This window comes from Tigriopus californicus, chromosome 11 (assembly GCF_007210705.1).
Source record: "Tigriopus californicus strain San Diego chromosome 11, Tcal_SD_v2.1, whole genome shotgun sequence".
NCBI lineage: Eukaryota > Metazoa > Arthropoda > Copepoda > Harpacticoida > Harpacticidae > Tigriopus > Tigriopus californicus.
Window position 1 is genome coordinate 3,582,147 of NC_081450.1, and position 16,000 is coordinate 3,598,146.

Genomic DNA, 16,000 nt, shown 5'->3' on the forward strand with positions numbered 1-16,000 from the left:
TTCTTTCTCGTGGCTGGGTTGTTGTCGAAGGCCACTTGACTTTGACGTGACGCCCGAGTTTCTTGGTAATCTCATGTCACTGAGTTTTTGTGGCACTTTCGTCAAGTCATCAAGTGGGAGCTGTCAATCAAAGCTCACAATCTCTTTTTTGAGTCTCGAGAAAGGAGAAAATTCCTTGGGGGACTTTTTTGTGCATTTGCCTTTGAAGTGGGTAGAATGTATACTACGTACGTATACGTAAGGGTGGTAGCGTTGTCCTTTTTGTGGCCACCCTGGTCATTTTGTCCAAGAACCCGCCAGAGACTTGGAGGCCTTACTTTGATGCTTTGGAGAGGGAAAATGGTTCGAGATTTACTTCAAATGAAGCACGTGTTTTTGTGCCCTCTCCCCGTTTCTTTGAGGAGAATCTTAAAATGGCGCATTCAATCAATAGCTTGACAGATGCTCAAAAAAAAAAAAAAAAATGATGTTTGCACGTTGGAGCACACCCCTTTTTTGCTTTTGCCTCTTTTTCGATTGGAAACATTGCTGATATTAAAAGTTCTATGGTTTAATTCAAAGGCAGCTTTAAGTTCATCGTAATTTCAATTTTTGCCTTGGAATCTGTAGATGTATTCCACCCTTAAACATAATCTGAACTTGTTAAGAAGCGTTCAAACGTTTCATTAAAAAGGCGAAACTTCTTTCTACTTTCATTCCGCTTTTCTTTACAAAAAATTCATTTATAAAAAGCATACTACTTGGGCAATGAAATATAACAACGGAGATGTTCTTTCTGTTCGTGAAGAAGTAGCACAATCAATTAATCGTGAAAAAAGCACCTAAAAAGAGAGAGAACCAAGAAAAAAGGGGGATTATGAAGAATTGCTCTCAAGATGATTTTTTATGCTTATTCTGGACCTATTAAGAGCTTTCACATTCATATTGCGGCCAAGGTTGTTGTTCTCAGAGAAACCAAAAGTCTTTTAAAATGGATCAAGTTCTCTTAATGCAACCAGAGAAGCTTTAAATGCGTAATATTTCCCTCATATTGTCTCTCTGAGAGCCCAACTCTCTTGCAAACTTAAGCACGACAAGTGTCAATAAAACAACATCATTTCAAGCAAAACTTGCCAAAAGATGGGCCCAAACTTTCCTGGGGGAAAAGAACGCCAGTGAAAGTCTTGCCAAAAAGATATGTGTTTAATGTTTTGCTAAGGAAATGAGAAGAGGTTTTGCATACTCAAACATCCCCGGGTTCTTGGCACCGAGTGTTCCAACGTCCTTATATGTACACATGCACATTTCATCTCTCTTGCAGGTCTGTTCCAATTGGTCCAATGTGGTGAAGGACCAATCATAGTGGAACATCCACTAGACATCACAGTGGAGAGAAACGAACCCGTGACCATAAAATGCAAGGGCAAAGGCGTGCCCAAACCCACTATCGAGTGGTTCCGCAACGGTGAGCGCGTCTTGGCCGCGCCTCAAGATCCGTCCTCCCATCGGATCCTTCTACCCGATGGATCCCTCTTCTTTCTTCGAGCGGTCCAAAGTAAGAAGGAACAAGATGGGGGCGTGTACTGGTGTGTGGCCAAGAACACCGAGGGCGTGGCACGAAGCACGAATGCAACCATGGACATTGCTTGTGAGTTATTATTCAAGGACGTACATCACAGTTCCAACTTATGTTGATGTGAATGTATATTCTACTTTGCTTATAAAGGTTGATAAATCCGGTTATCATTTGATTTTCACGTTGAACAGGAATTAGAGAATAATATTCAAACAGCATTTGTCAGTGTTGTGTTCTCTGTTACTCAGCACATTCATATAACCAATTATCGATTGTTACCTTCTTTTACAACTTAATGTCTACGAGCGACCGACTTTTCATTTACTTTGCTGACTGACGGAAAAAGGTCAATTGCATTCATTCACAGCATAGTGCTGCTGTACCGTACATCCGACTTTGCTGACTGACGGAAAAAGGTCAATTGCATTCATTCACAGCATAGTGGCTCAATTAAAGTTGAAAATTCCGATATTGTTTTTTTTTGCTGCAATTATAATTTTGTTTAACTTTCATGATACAGAGAGGCCTTTGAAAGAAGTAATAATATTTAATTAATCATGTTTGCCATTTTGTTCTGATTACCATCTGATAAATTGTTCGATTCATTTTGAATATGAAGCTATAAACATTTTTAAAAATTACGGATCAACACGTTTGGCGTCAACTTTACGAACTCGATTGCCGATGATTGACTAAGCCCTTATCAGTAAGTTGTTCTGCTGGCATGCACTCGAGAATTCCCAGTTCAAACTGAGAAGTGCTCGGCAAATATGAGCTCAAGTCAAAACCCCTGATTCTGGTCACTGTCATTGGGTGCAAATGGCTTCAAAACAATAGGAGAACTCCTTGTTGAGCGAGAATCTGAGCTCCGGGATAAATAAACAGTGCACAAATGGGCCCTTCTTATCGAGAAAACTCACAATGACACATGCAATGATTTGCTGCCTTTGAACTGACGATTTGATTGACAAGTCAAACAATGGAAGAGAGGTTTTAAAAACCCATAAATGATCCCGTTTAGTTTTTCTCAATCCCAAACACGATTCCATCTGGACAACTTCAATTATTATACCCGAAAAAAGATGCTCGAAATCACTCAAACCTGATTTAGAAATTCTAAGGTCCTAGTTTGGAGGAATGTCAGGTCAAACCAGATTGTCGGGACCAATAAGGTATTTTGCCAAATTTTAGAGATCGCACCTTCTTTCCAAGTCAGAATAATTCGTGGTCGACCTAGATGAAAGAAGCCTTATTCTTGAAAGAACTGTGGTAAAAAGTCATGCGTGCAAAATGAATCGCAGAAACTCTGGCCATTTTTTTGCACGTGCATTACTGTGTTGGTGGAAATATTGGCCTTTTTTTAAGACGCACAGAGAGTTGGAAGTTGGAAGTGAGGCCGATCCTTTCGCAGAACGGGAAAGTTGTCAGTCCGACTTGATCTTGAATGAATGTGCAGTGATGCATTTCTTCTGGCCCGATTGGTGGGCCACCCCCCCAAAAAAACGGTCAAAAGCAAAAGTCAGAATTGTGTGTTCATCGGATGGGTCGACTTTTTATTGGCCATGAATTGTTTGCTACATGTCCAAAACGAGATCAGAGATGGAATTGAAGCTGACTTGGCGAGCGCAAATGGATCTGGTGGCCTCGCTTTTGTCCGTGCTTTATGAAATTAATGTTGTACTACATATATGCATCTTTGTTTTTGTACCATAGCCGACTTAATTTGCCCAAGAGTGATTTTTTCTTGGGACGGCAAGCATAAATCACATTGGCAAAGATTCATGACACAACGATTAATTATGTTTAATGCATTGTTTAAGGAATGGCATAATCCAAAGATATGACAACTTTCAAAGATCCACGCTTCCGTCGCGTGAAAGATTATGACTAAAAATGAGAGGCCGAGATTAGAGCTAGCAAAACAAGTTGAAAACCTCAAACCTCATTTTTTACCGTTTTTGGGCGGTTTTCAGGCTTATGGTTTTTTTTTTGTCCACTCAAGCATAAAATTAGATAAAATAGAGTAAAGGAAAAAAATCCCGGATGAAAACAAAAAAAAACAGGCATTGCAATGAAAAAAAAGGAGCCAAGCCTCAATAAAACCCGTCTAAATTTGCTTAATATTGGGAGGATTGAATCTTTTTTTTTGATTTGCAAACCACGAAAGATGAATTTATTGTTGGCCAAGAATCCCTTTGTGAAAAGCGTTAAGATAAAATAGGCCGTATTTCTAGGTAAAGGGTGCACATTACCCAGTGATGTCATTCCTGCTGATGTAGAGAAGCTAAAGCTTTGCTCCCTAGTAAACGTTCATGTAGAAACGCTCCCTCTCATGCTACAATTATATACTTTCAGAGCGACCTCTCAACTTGAAAAGAAATTATCTTAATGAAAATGATCTGTCATTTAAATTGCTCTCACTAATGTTTACATTTTAGGGCAAATTTTAATGTTTTTAACTTTTTATGGCTAATTTTACTACCTTTTTGTTGATATTTTCTACCTTTATTCCGAGCTCTAAGTATTTTGCTTTCAGACTAACGCATTTTTTGTATATTTGTAATTAAAGTAAGTTTCAACCGTTTCAAATTCCAATATATAACGGATTAGCAAAGGTAAATCATCGTCCCCTTTTAGGAATGAAGTAAAGCAGTGAAGTAAAGCATTACCGACAAACCATTTCTGGTTGTCACCAAGCAACAAAAAACAGATTACAGCGATCCTTAACAAAAATGCCAGTTAATGGCGGAAATACGTGGGTGCAAATAAACACACTTTTTTTGCAACACTGAGAGTAGGGTCCTTCTATCTTTTGGGAATTGATTGATGTGACTTTAAAGACAGAAACAAATCAGTTAATAAGTGAAGGGAGAGCATTCCACAAAATAGAAACTAATCTTAAGTTCGTATCTAATGAAAGAAAGGAGTAAAGAAAAAAATGATTAGCTATATACCAAAGCAGAAACCGAGATCGGATTGCTCTCAACTTAGAAATTAAGAAGAAAAAATAACTCTTATCAGCACTTATACATACGTCTTGCAATTACTTCAAAAGTCGAATTCAGCCATCGATCAGTCTTGACCAATGAACTCGCAACTTTTCTATTTTGTTTTCCAAAACTGAGGAAATGCAAAATAGACCTTTTTCCGATCTGGGTTGAAAAAACTGTTTTTCAAGCGAGGCTGGAACGAGAGATGATGCTGTTCATTCGTTCGTTTGATGATGTTTGATGTCATTCCATGCATAAACACGGATTAAAGTGAACTGAAGCATCGTTTATTTTCTCGCTCCATAGATTTGCGTGATGACTTCCGAGTGAGTCCATCGGACACGGATGCCAGCCAAGGCGAGGAAGTGATCCTGAAATGCTCACCTCCCAAGGGAAATCCCAACCCGGTGATTCGGTGGAAGAAGAATGGAGAGATGCTGGATTTATCCTCGTCCAAACGGTGAGTGCCAACATTGAAAGATGCATGACGCCGAAGCATTTATATTTCAATGGCATCTTGACACACAAAATGGCTATACGAGATCGCTTGTTTTGATTTGGACGACGAGTTCAAAGAGTCTCCAAATCGATTTGCCGAATGCATTTACGCCAAATTGCGATCATTGACTCCGCATCCAAATCGGCCTCAAGTTCGGAGCTAGCTGCCTCAGGGTTGCCAGGATCAGGCACGATTTTCGGTCATTTTGTGCCCAAGTAAGGCTTGTTAGGTACGAGGCGCAATCCTAGCTGGCAAATGGTTCCGGGCTTTGATCTCTTAACTTGGGATGCACTTCAAATTGTGTCTCCGAGTGTGGCCAATGGATTACTTTTGAGCTCACGAAGAATCTCTTCTCTAACTTGGAAAGGTACATTTGTTGTGCATTGAATATTTCTCGGTTTTCTTGGCACAAAGCCAGAGGATCAGACCGGTTAGAGGATGAGATAAATAAACCAATGGTTCGATTATAACGTCGTTATATGAAATGCCTTGGCTCAAAAGAGCACTATATATTGCTTGGCCAACGATCATTCTGCTCCTGTTTTAGAATGTCGTTATTTAGAACTTTGCCACGATTTAATTGGAACAATGTTTTTTTTTCATCTGGACTGGGAACACTTATAATTGTGTCTTAGGACAATTTCTAGACTAAGACTTGAAAAAGGCATAAAAATCCAAGAATGGTTTCTTGTTGGTTCCAAACAAGACCATAATTTTCCCAATCTGATTGAGGACCACCAGAAGAAGAAGGCAAACTTCTGCCCTTTTGAGCCTTCAAATTGTCCCTTCCAATTTCTCCCTCCAAAGTTGAAGATGAAGAAAAAGGAATTTCCTAATCAAATTATCTCACAGTCACGCCACAAAAAACGTTTTGAGTGGGCCAATTGATGCCCACAAAAAGGGCCTCCACGATAATTGGACTACCTTAATCCACGTGAGACGTGTTCTTCGGAGCAATTTCCATCACATTCTTTTGGTTTTATTGGGTACCTCTCAATGCTTTATGGAGGCTCCCGTCCCTCCTGAGCACAAACGAATAAAGACGGCCCAAGTTCCAATGTGCCATTTTCTGATCCAATTTATCCGGATCAACACTCCCCTTGTGTTCGGTTCCCGGTAGAAAAAAATACCCAAACTAACTTTGCTCATCGCACCATTTTCTCCCCCTTTTTGCTTCCAGGATCCGGATTGATGAATGGGGAAATTTGATTTTCTCGCCCATAATTAAGGAAGATCGAGGCCAATACCAGTGCTCGGCTTTCAATAAGGTCTCAGTCAGAGAAACCGACACTGTTCACCTGAAAGTCTATGGTAAGACAAATTCTTTGGGGATCATTTCTAAGTCAATCAAAGTATTATTGGACCACTTTTTCATTTGGAAGATCTAAATTACTTAGAAAACCTCTTTTACCTATTGGATTAGACTGCTAACCACTTTCATCAATATTCAATAGCTGCATATGCATTCACATGTATAAATGCTTAAAATGCTCCCAGAGATTTTTGCTATCTTAATTTGGATCTTGCCGATCTTAGCTCAGATACCGATGAGTTTGGAAATAAGTAAATCAAATGACGGGAGTAAATAGTTAATTAATGCTCGACATTTTTCAATAGTATTTATTAGCAGTCTCCATGGTCTTATCTAATTCTAATGGCAAATCCATAAAGTGATGTCTTGTGTCGCCCATTCAAATTGTTAATCCACATTTCAGTCTAAACTTCAGGCAAACACTGTTTTTCACAGTTATGACCAACAAGTGGGATAGCTTTCGAAGTCACCGTAAAATCTAAAGCAAACGATAAAATGCTGAGTTGAAAGTTTTTGTAATGACGATTCTACTTATTAGACGATCCACTTAATAGTCTCAAAGCATACTTATGCAACTTTGTAATCACTGCAATATTATTCCTAACCAACCTTATACTCAAGAACCATATCAGCTAGCCATTTCATTATCTTTATCAAGTTTGACCGTTCGGATAACTTTTATCGAACAAACTTTCTTTAGCAATAACTACATTGTACTTACATTACCTCGATGTTTTTTCTCTTCTTCCATTGATTAACGAGAGGGTGTTGGTTTCAGGTTCCAACACCTTAAGTCCGTCTGACTTTTTATCCAGCCAGCATTAGTGCTAAATGGCGGAAAGGGGGAAAAAGTCTTTTGATCTTCTTTTTCGTCGAAGTGCACATACATACGTACTCCATGATATGAGCAAATACTCCCAAGCCTCCGTATCCCTTTCCAAAGCTCCGTAGCTTCAGGGCTGAGTCCATGTAATTCCAATTTGAAAGAGGTGTAAAAGTTCCAGGTTTCAATTGAGTTGTCCAAGAAGTCCCTCGCCCCTCCCTCTTACTTATCTCGGTACTCGCACGGACTGCACAATACCAAGTGTAGATACTCCACAGCATTCTGCAGGAGTGGTGGATGGTTGAAAGAAATTGAGCTCAAAAGAACTCCCCTCGCCACTCTGTGCTGTCTGTACTGAAACAAGAGATAAGTTCATTACTCATGCTTCTGTCTCAAAATTGAGTTTCATGCATATCTTGAGGAGAACAAAGTCAGAGGCGACCTCGTCATGCCTCGGGGTTCAAGTACAATTTACATAATAGCACTTTGATGACACAAGCCTCGCTCTCGCTCGTCTTTCGGACTTTGCCCAAGCCCAAATATCGGGAAATCCATTCAAACTACCAGATTGAGCAAGACCCCCCAAAGTGCTTGGGTAACTCCAATAGACAAATAGCTCGAAACAACCAGTCAGTCAGACAGTCAGACAGTTGTCGAGTCAGTCGGACCGAGTTATGAACCAGGAACCAGGAAGTGGGTCCAAAAAGTGGAGTATTTCCCTGGAGATCGAATGAAACTTTTTCTTTTTGCTGGCTTCTGGCCATTTGCCCCAACTTGACATGGACCCCAAGAGACTTCCATCGTGAAAAGTAGGGAAGAGGATGAAAAAGAAGGTCTTTTACTCTCTTCATTCTCAACTAAGGCCAGTGAGAGACTGCCCATTGGGGTCCTTCTAGTACAGTGATAAACCCCGGGATGCTAAAATTGAGAGGGTTGAGCCCCACTCACAACTTCCAATTGATGTTGGCTTCGTGAATTTGCAAATGCCCTTGCGAAAGCCAAACGATATTCTAAAAGTTGATGATAGTGGAAGAATACTAGCTAGCTATTACTAGCCAGTAACCACCCTTGAGATTCCGTCAGTTCATTGGATGGAACACTTTCGCTCAAGAGAAAGTTCTCTGGAGATGGATGGGTCTCTTATTGTCCCAAGGAGGCCCCAGCTGAGGGGGGTTCTCTTTGGTGGGATCACAAGTTTCCAAGACCCAGTTGTCATTGTAAGGAAATTGTTAGCTTAAGTGCCTTCTCCTTACTTGGGTTTGAGGGTATGCCACTTTCTATTACATAAAATGGAGAGGTTTTGACCTTGTTATTTCGTTCCACTTGGCTGAGTCTATTTTGATCCAACGCGGCATTTCTGGAGAAGAGCAGAAAATGGAAAAACCAGGGTTACCCGTCAAGTTATTTTACAGTGGTATGATTGACCAACCACAACAATTCGTGTTATATTTTCAAAGGGAAAGTACACAAAACCAATTCTGTAATCAAATTCTGGCCCTTGGCTGAATTTGCTAAAACATGGAGCCCTAATCATTTTGCTTCGGAACAAGTTGGCTGGCCTTGCTTCCTCTCCCCGAAGAATGTGCGTAAAGGGGAAGAAATATGCCTTGGTATTAGCCAAAGCCCTACGTAGGCCTCATAAATTTGAACACCCCATTCGAGAAACGATTCAATGGTTTCGTTCTCTGGCAAGTGTACGGCCACCAAGGGCGTGAAATAATCATTTCTTTTTCCATCCATTACAGAGCCGCCCACATTTTTGACAAGACCTCAGAATACTGACGCCTTGGCTGGTGAAGATGTGCTTTTAACCTGTCAAGCTAAAGGAGATCCATTTCCCGACATCCAATGGAGTCGCGAAGGCCAGGACATAGACATCAACAAGGTCAAGATCGTTCATGGCCGTGGCCTTCGCATCGAGAGTGTCCATCCGTCGGACGAAGGCACCTATATTTGCGAGGCCTCCAATGCCATGGGTAAGATCGTGACCTCGGCTAGATTGGCAGTGAGAGAGAAACCGGTCATCTCAGTCAAACCTCAAGCCCACGTGGTCAACGCCGAGGGCAAAGAGCCCGTCACCCTCGAGTGTCTGTCCACTGGTACTCCCAAACCGGCCTTGTTCTGGACCCTCGAGAGCAATGTGACCATGAAAAAAGGTCGTAATAAGCCGGTCATGATCATGCCCGGGATGCGAATCAACAACATGTACGTGACCAGTGACGGAGCCCTGAAGATCGAGGAGCCCAGTGTGGCCGATAGTGGCCATTATGTGTGCTCCGTGGTGAATGTAGTGGGGTCGTTTATGGCCAGAGCCCACGTGGTTATCTATGATCCACTGGATCTTAACGACACCTCATCCCTGGACCACACAAGAGAATATCTGGCCGTGTCTGAGCCGAGAACCGATGAAGATCAAGCACGACTGGCTTTGCTTGAGCAAAGTGTGAGATCATTAGAGGTCATAGCACTTGGACCCACCTCGATCAAGGTCAACTGGGAGCTCTCACCTCTACTTCCGGCCACGAAGTTGTACACGGAGGGAATTCGACTGTTCTATCGGCAAAGACGCACGGACCGTTATGAAGACTTTGAAGTGGTTCGCCTCAAGACGGCCACCAAAGACTCATTTGCCATCCACAGCCTGGGCGAGTACGTCGAGTATGAAGTGTTTATACAGCCCTTTTATGACCATGTGGTCGGCCTCCCGTCCCATATGGCCAGGGTCAGGACTCATCAAGATGTGCCCGCGTCTCCACCCACGCTCATCAAGGCCGAAATGGTCAATGCGACCGCGGCCTTCCTCGTCTGGGGTCCTTTGGCCAATGAGGATCATAATGGCCTTCTCCTGGGTTATCAGGTAAGAATCTTTCACGGACAAGGTGGACAGGATGGCTCTATAGACTCAGTATATTACATGTATCCTACCTTTGGAAAGGCCAAAACTGGGCCAAAGCAAAGTTGACTGCGACATGACTCTTCCATATGTTTGTCCCTACTTTTCTTGGCTTGAAGACCTGAAGGCCATTCGAGTAGATTGGGAACACTAGGACCGAGTGGAACAGTTGCGAGGAAAAAAAGACGAAACGGGAAGAGGGGAGGAGGGGAAACAACTCTCAGCTTAATAAATGATCTTTCATTCGAGCCTTGACCTAGATGGTTCTAATCAAGGGAACATTTGCCTTCTCTTGTCGCCGTGTCGCCTTTGTCACAACATGTTGACTCCCAAACGACCTTTCTTTCGATAACATTCAAATACACTTTGATGAGGAGCATCACTAGCCAATAAAGATATTAAAAAAAATCCAGAACCACTTGGGGGACGAACTGGTAGCTTCTCAAATGCCTAATCTCTCTTAATGGTTAATCTGGCCAAGACATTTAGGTAGGTAAGTATCAGCCCATCTGAGGAAGGATGATAAAAAACGTGCATGTATTCGTCCACTATCAGCCATGCATTTACACTTATCGATAAATGACAAAAATGTAACGAAACGAAGAACCAATTTGAGCTGACGTTAAAAAAGAAAAGTGCAATCTAATCGTGTAAATTGTACGGTTTTTAATTGTTTTGCCAAGAACATGGGATGAACGAACAGAAATGGCAGCTTCGGAAAACAGGCCCCGTTTACAACAAATTGTAACACTACATTCGATGTAGAAAAAGGAATTCACAGCACATTTTCATGTGAGGCTCGACTTTTCGTAATGGAATTGAGACCCCTTATCATCTTCAGGGCATTCATGTCAATCTCAGAAATGTAATTTCTGGGTGTTGGAAATGTGGACAATTAGAATCGACGTTAAACGCTGTCGGTCCCTATTCATCGCCCGTCGCTCTTTGAAGAGTCAGTTCTATTCAAAAGACGGAAAAAAATGTGAAGAATCCCTCTTTGCCTCGTCTTGGCTCATCAAGCCTCCAAATCAACGTAGAGACAAGATGAGAAGGAGGAGAGAAAAAATAATGCTTCTTTTGTTGTCTGTCAAGCTCGTGAAGGTGGATTGGTTGAAAATATTCTTTAAAAACAAAGCCTCCTCTCGGCCCAAATTTTAAGTATTAGCGCAATCCACACTGATGAGTTTTGGTCTCCGGTTGACTGTTGTCATCTTCATTGGCGAGTAAGTATGATGGCATATATAACCTTCCCTGAGCATTAAAAATCAATCGTCTTTGTGCAAACGTTCAATTGTGTCCTTTGAATTTGCCGCTTTATCCTCGACAAAAGAGGGAAATAAAAGTTGTACTTTTTCTATCAGTGTTGCGCCTGCCATCTGAGCTCAGTGAGCCCGTAAGGCTTTTTTGCCAGGATTTCCATGACAAAAGCATAAATGACCACATAAGAGTGATTTATTTTCATATTCATTAGCATACTTTTTCATGACTTCATCACTCATAGACGAATCTGCTTGGGATCATGATACAAGGTACGAAGATCCCTTTTTAGAGCCAGTCGGCTAAAAGCACCAAATTGGAAATGATTGCGGTGGGAATCAATCAAATGATGGCGAGGCGAGGTGGTTCATTGTAAATGTACGGTAATGAGGCACATTTGGTGATTGATGAGACTGTTCTCGTTACAAAGCCAAAATAAGACAACCTCCAACGCCCTCATTCGCCAGAATTTGGTGTGGCTGATAAACATCTTCATTGGAGAAGACCAGTCTTATCGAACTCAATGTCAATGATTGGAATGCAAAATTCAACTCGGCCCTGAGCAAAAATTCAAAACGAAGCCGCTGAATCAACTTTATATTTTGTTCAGAGTTGTTCATTGTGTTTGCTTGAAAAGCGTTACCATTGAGGCGATTTTTTGTTATCTCATGTGATGTGTAGCAAAGCATGAGTTAGGAAGGCAGGGCTAGATCATTTCATCTTTAATTACTAACAACAAATAGAGGTCTAACAAAACGAGAGAGGCATGTATATCTTGATCTTGTTTATGCATTAGTTAACATGAGAACCAAAGGAGAGCTTTCATTTTTGTTCTCGTTTTGTTAAGATGTTAAGCAATTAAGACACAAATAACTTGAAAAAGTGCGAATGTAATGAAACTATTAAACAGATCCATATTGGGTGTAGGACATTAGAAAACCAAGTCATAAAAATGAATTGCCTTAGAAGCAAACGTAACACAGGTCTGTGCTCTTTAAAGCACTATTGACTACCGAAATTTGATTCCCTTGAAAAGTAATTCAGTCTGAACTTTCATCTTGGTTTGATTCTTGAAAACTGTACCACTGCTCTCAAAAAGAATCTAAGAATGCTGTCTCTCTTTTTGAACAGCTCTCTATTGAAGACACGTCTCGCCTTCGCCAAATATTTTTCAACTCATAAGTTGGCAAGTTGAGATCCAAAGGCAACGAACGGTATTTTACCAACCAAAAATGACGGCCACTTGACATTGGGGCGGGATCGTTGCAAATTATAACACCAATATTTTTTTGCCATGTAACATACCACTCACACCGCTGGACCATGATAAGGGCTGGTGAGGATCAATTGGAGCTTATGGATTATTCATTGCATGTATTTGGAAAACTCCAGAATCTACTTCCCTTTGGTTTCAATTTGGGAGGGCCTTGTGGGAAAGAAATTCAATTTGGAAGAGTGAACAGAGGCAAAATTTGAAATTTCATGTTGCTCCCTCCATTCTCGTCTGAAATTTCGATGTTGATTTGCATTTCCCTTTGTTTGGTCTGATCAAAGGGAAAAGATGAAGAAGGAGCACAAGATGACGAGAACTGGGCACAAGTTCCATTGGCATATTATTCGGCTTTTTATTGAATATTTGATGATCGCCTTCTTTTTTGCCGTCATCGTCATCTTTGTTAGGATTAGCTCACTAAAAAAGGGTTGGATTCCTAATGGCTGGGTAAATATCTGCGTATAAATATCCCCAGTTGAACAAGTATTTGCTAAGAACTTGCCTACTTTTGATCATATCATCCGGGAATATCCCTTTTTCATTAAAAATGCAAATGCTTTTTTTCGCCATTTTCTCCGGCGGCAAGCCATGTGTCATCGACGTCACCCTCCCCCTGAAACGAACAGGCTCTATAAGGGGACAAACTGAGACAGGCAAGTGGGGTGGATTGTTTTGGGTGAGGGTGGAAAGTGGAAACTGGCCTCTGATTTTGAAGTCAAGGGGATTGTTTGGACAATAGATTAGGGGAGGAAGTTGGGAATGAGAGGGTGCCCATTGCCCACGAGTCATGCCGCATGTTTAACAAAGGATGAGCTGATGAGGAATCGGTACAGAGGGCTCTAAACACACTAGTACTAGATGGATGGGAAAAGTTGGCTCCTTCTTGGATACCAGACATGTTGAGAAAGATATAATTTTGCCCCTTTAAGCCAATTTATGAGCGGCTCCTCCTGAGTTTTTGGACCGAATAGGTCGGCCGAACACAAAACGACAACTTATGGCCTGCCACTCAATCAAAGGAATTCTAAATGAGCTTCTCAGAGGGTTTCCCTCCTTTGGCTTTGAATTGACTTGTCACAACACTTTCCACTTACAAGAAATTTACAAAGATGACTACATCGGTCTGAAAACTCGAATCCAACTCAGCACCATGGTAGAGGGTACCATTGAAAATTGGTAACGAGCCAAAAGGTGAGAACTCCAACACCTGAGGTCCGAGGGCCGATATTTTATGGCTCTCTCAGGCTGTGATCATTATCTACCTTGAGAAATGAACCTATTGACTGATGTGTCAATGGACATGTTACCTTTTTTTTCAAACAGAAAATAACCTATTTCTCTTCGTCCACTTCCAGATCGAGATCCGAGACCAAAGCACGTCCAAAGCCAACGTGACGGTGAAACCTGACGTCTCCGAGGTGATTCTGCTCGTTTCAGGGATGCTACCTGGTCGAGAATATCCGGTCAGAATTGCCGCTGTCAACACGATGGGCGCGGGACCCTTCACTTCGGCCAAATTGAGGCTCGACCCGAGCATGGTGGTCGGGCACTTGTCCTCGTCCTCGTCGTCCTCTGATGTCATTGGATACACTTGGCTGATTGTTCTACTAGGATCATTGGCATTTGTCCTGATTCTGATATCGGGCGTTATGCTCTATTACCATCGAAGAGCCACCAAGACCCACACCCATGCCAAAGGAGGCTATCTGGCAGCCAATACGGCTGATGATGCATCCGTGTCCCAATCCCGGATGATGATCTCGAGCACGGCCAATTCACTGTCCAAAGCCCAACAACCCTTGTGGATTGATCGGCGATGGCCAACGGCAACCCTGAAGGACGTGGGCTCGAATGGCAGTGAGAAGAAACTTCTGGCGACCCTTCGTAACCCTGGGAATGGAAGCGGAAATGGGTCTGCTTCCAACTCGGATGAGAACGAATATGCATACATTGATCGTCACAAACTCGGGACTTTCAATTCGGGCAACTCGTCGGTGTATGAAGGCCTGGTAAAACAACAGCAAAGAATGAATGCACTCAATAATGGGATGGACGAATTGGAGCCCTACGCGAGTACGGACATTCTGCGGCAGCAAGCCTTCAACGGAAACGTTCCAGTGAGTAGATTCGTCATTGTATCGCGCACTATATACTGTACACAAGATAGTTTCATATTCATGATATTTAGGGAAACAAATGAAGGGAAGTTCGCCTAATGACTCGAGGCTCATTTCCAATTCGGAGGGTGTGGACTCCCTTGAGATTGCCGTTCATTTGGGAAGAGGGGATGTTTTTGGCATTTATTGGCCTCAATCGTGCCAAGGTCGTTGGCCTTTTTGCGTTGAAGGAAGGCAGGATTTGCGAGCCTTCCCCCACAATAGGACATTTTTGGGAGTGAGATGGAACGTCTTGATGGGAACTTGGGCCTGATCGCTCTTCAGTAAAAGGATCGCGCCCTAAATTGGGACATTATTGATCCCTGGCAATAGAAAAAAAGAGATAGTTATGCCGAATCAAAACAAATCCACGGCCCAGATTGGTGGGATCCAATTTGCAATGAGATCCAATTTTAAGGCTCTCCAGAGCATGAAATTGATGGCCTAGATCTTTGCACAGCCCGGCTTTGGATCCACCCAGGGTGACACTTCCCAATCTCCTGAATTTGATTTCCTTGCTACGTCCGTGAAATCCAGACCTTCAATTAAATCTGCCTGGATCTTGAGTACATGATGCTCTTTGGTTAGGTTGGAACGGATGGATGGATGGATGAATAAATATATGCAACTTTTGGCAGTGAGAGGTACGGAATGGTGGACCCAGAGGCCGTGAAATGGATCTAATTTGGACCTTGAAACGTCAACAAAGTTTGGGCTGGTTTTAATCGCCCAACTCTTGAGGTCTAACGTCCCTCCCAGGTCCCATCGAAGTCTGCGAAGTCCCCTAAATCAGCCATTTGAAGTAGGACTCTACTGTACGTTGTAGCTCGATAAAGAGATATACCCACTGCAGCACGCTTCCTCCACAAAATCGTAAATGAGTCTAACAGGGGCAATTCCACTGGTTTTATAACTCTTTTTTTGAGAGCTCCCTCCATCTTGTTTTGTCGTAAAGGTGCTCATAATGTAATTAACGCCTTTTGCGACGAGCAAACTAGATTTTCTTTTTACTTGCTTGGAAGCGAGAATTTTGTACTGAGTAGAAGCTTGGTTATGAGATAGAGTAACTAAATATGAGAGCCCGTTTAAGACATGTCCAAGATCTCGCGATCCAACATTAATTTATTGCTCGGAGTAATGTCTTTTTTAGCCCTAAAGCGCGCACCAGCTAATGGGAAAAATGCTCATTCCCCTCCACCTCAATCAACACGATACTCCCGCCACACACATTTGAAATTGGTT

At 42.2% G+C, this 16,000-nt stretch overlaps 1 protein-coding gene across 1 annotated transcript in view; it reads left to right on the forward strand.

Annotated features, from left to right (window-relative positions):
- Window positions 1-16,000, forward strand: part of LOC131889772 (roundabout homolog 1-like) — a 38,471-nt gene that overhangs the window by 16,625 nt on the left and 5,846 nt on the right. Inside the window, exons 2-6 of the mRNA XM_059238946.1 lie at window positions 1,301-1,627; window positions 4,852-5,005; window positions 6,225-6,355; window positions 8,925-10,036; window positions 13,958-14,719. Coding sequence (XP_059094929.1) covers window positions 1,301-1,627; window positions 4,852-5,005; window positions 6,225-6,355; window positions 8,925-10,036; window positions 13,958-14,719 — 2,486 coding nt within the window. The remainder of the gene's footprint in view (window positions 1-1,300; window positions 1,628-4,851; window positions 5,006-6,224; window positions 6,356-8,924; window positions 10,037-13,957; window positions 14,720-16,000) is intronic.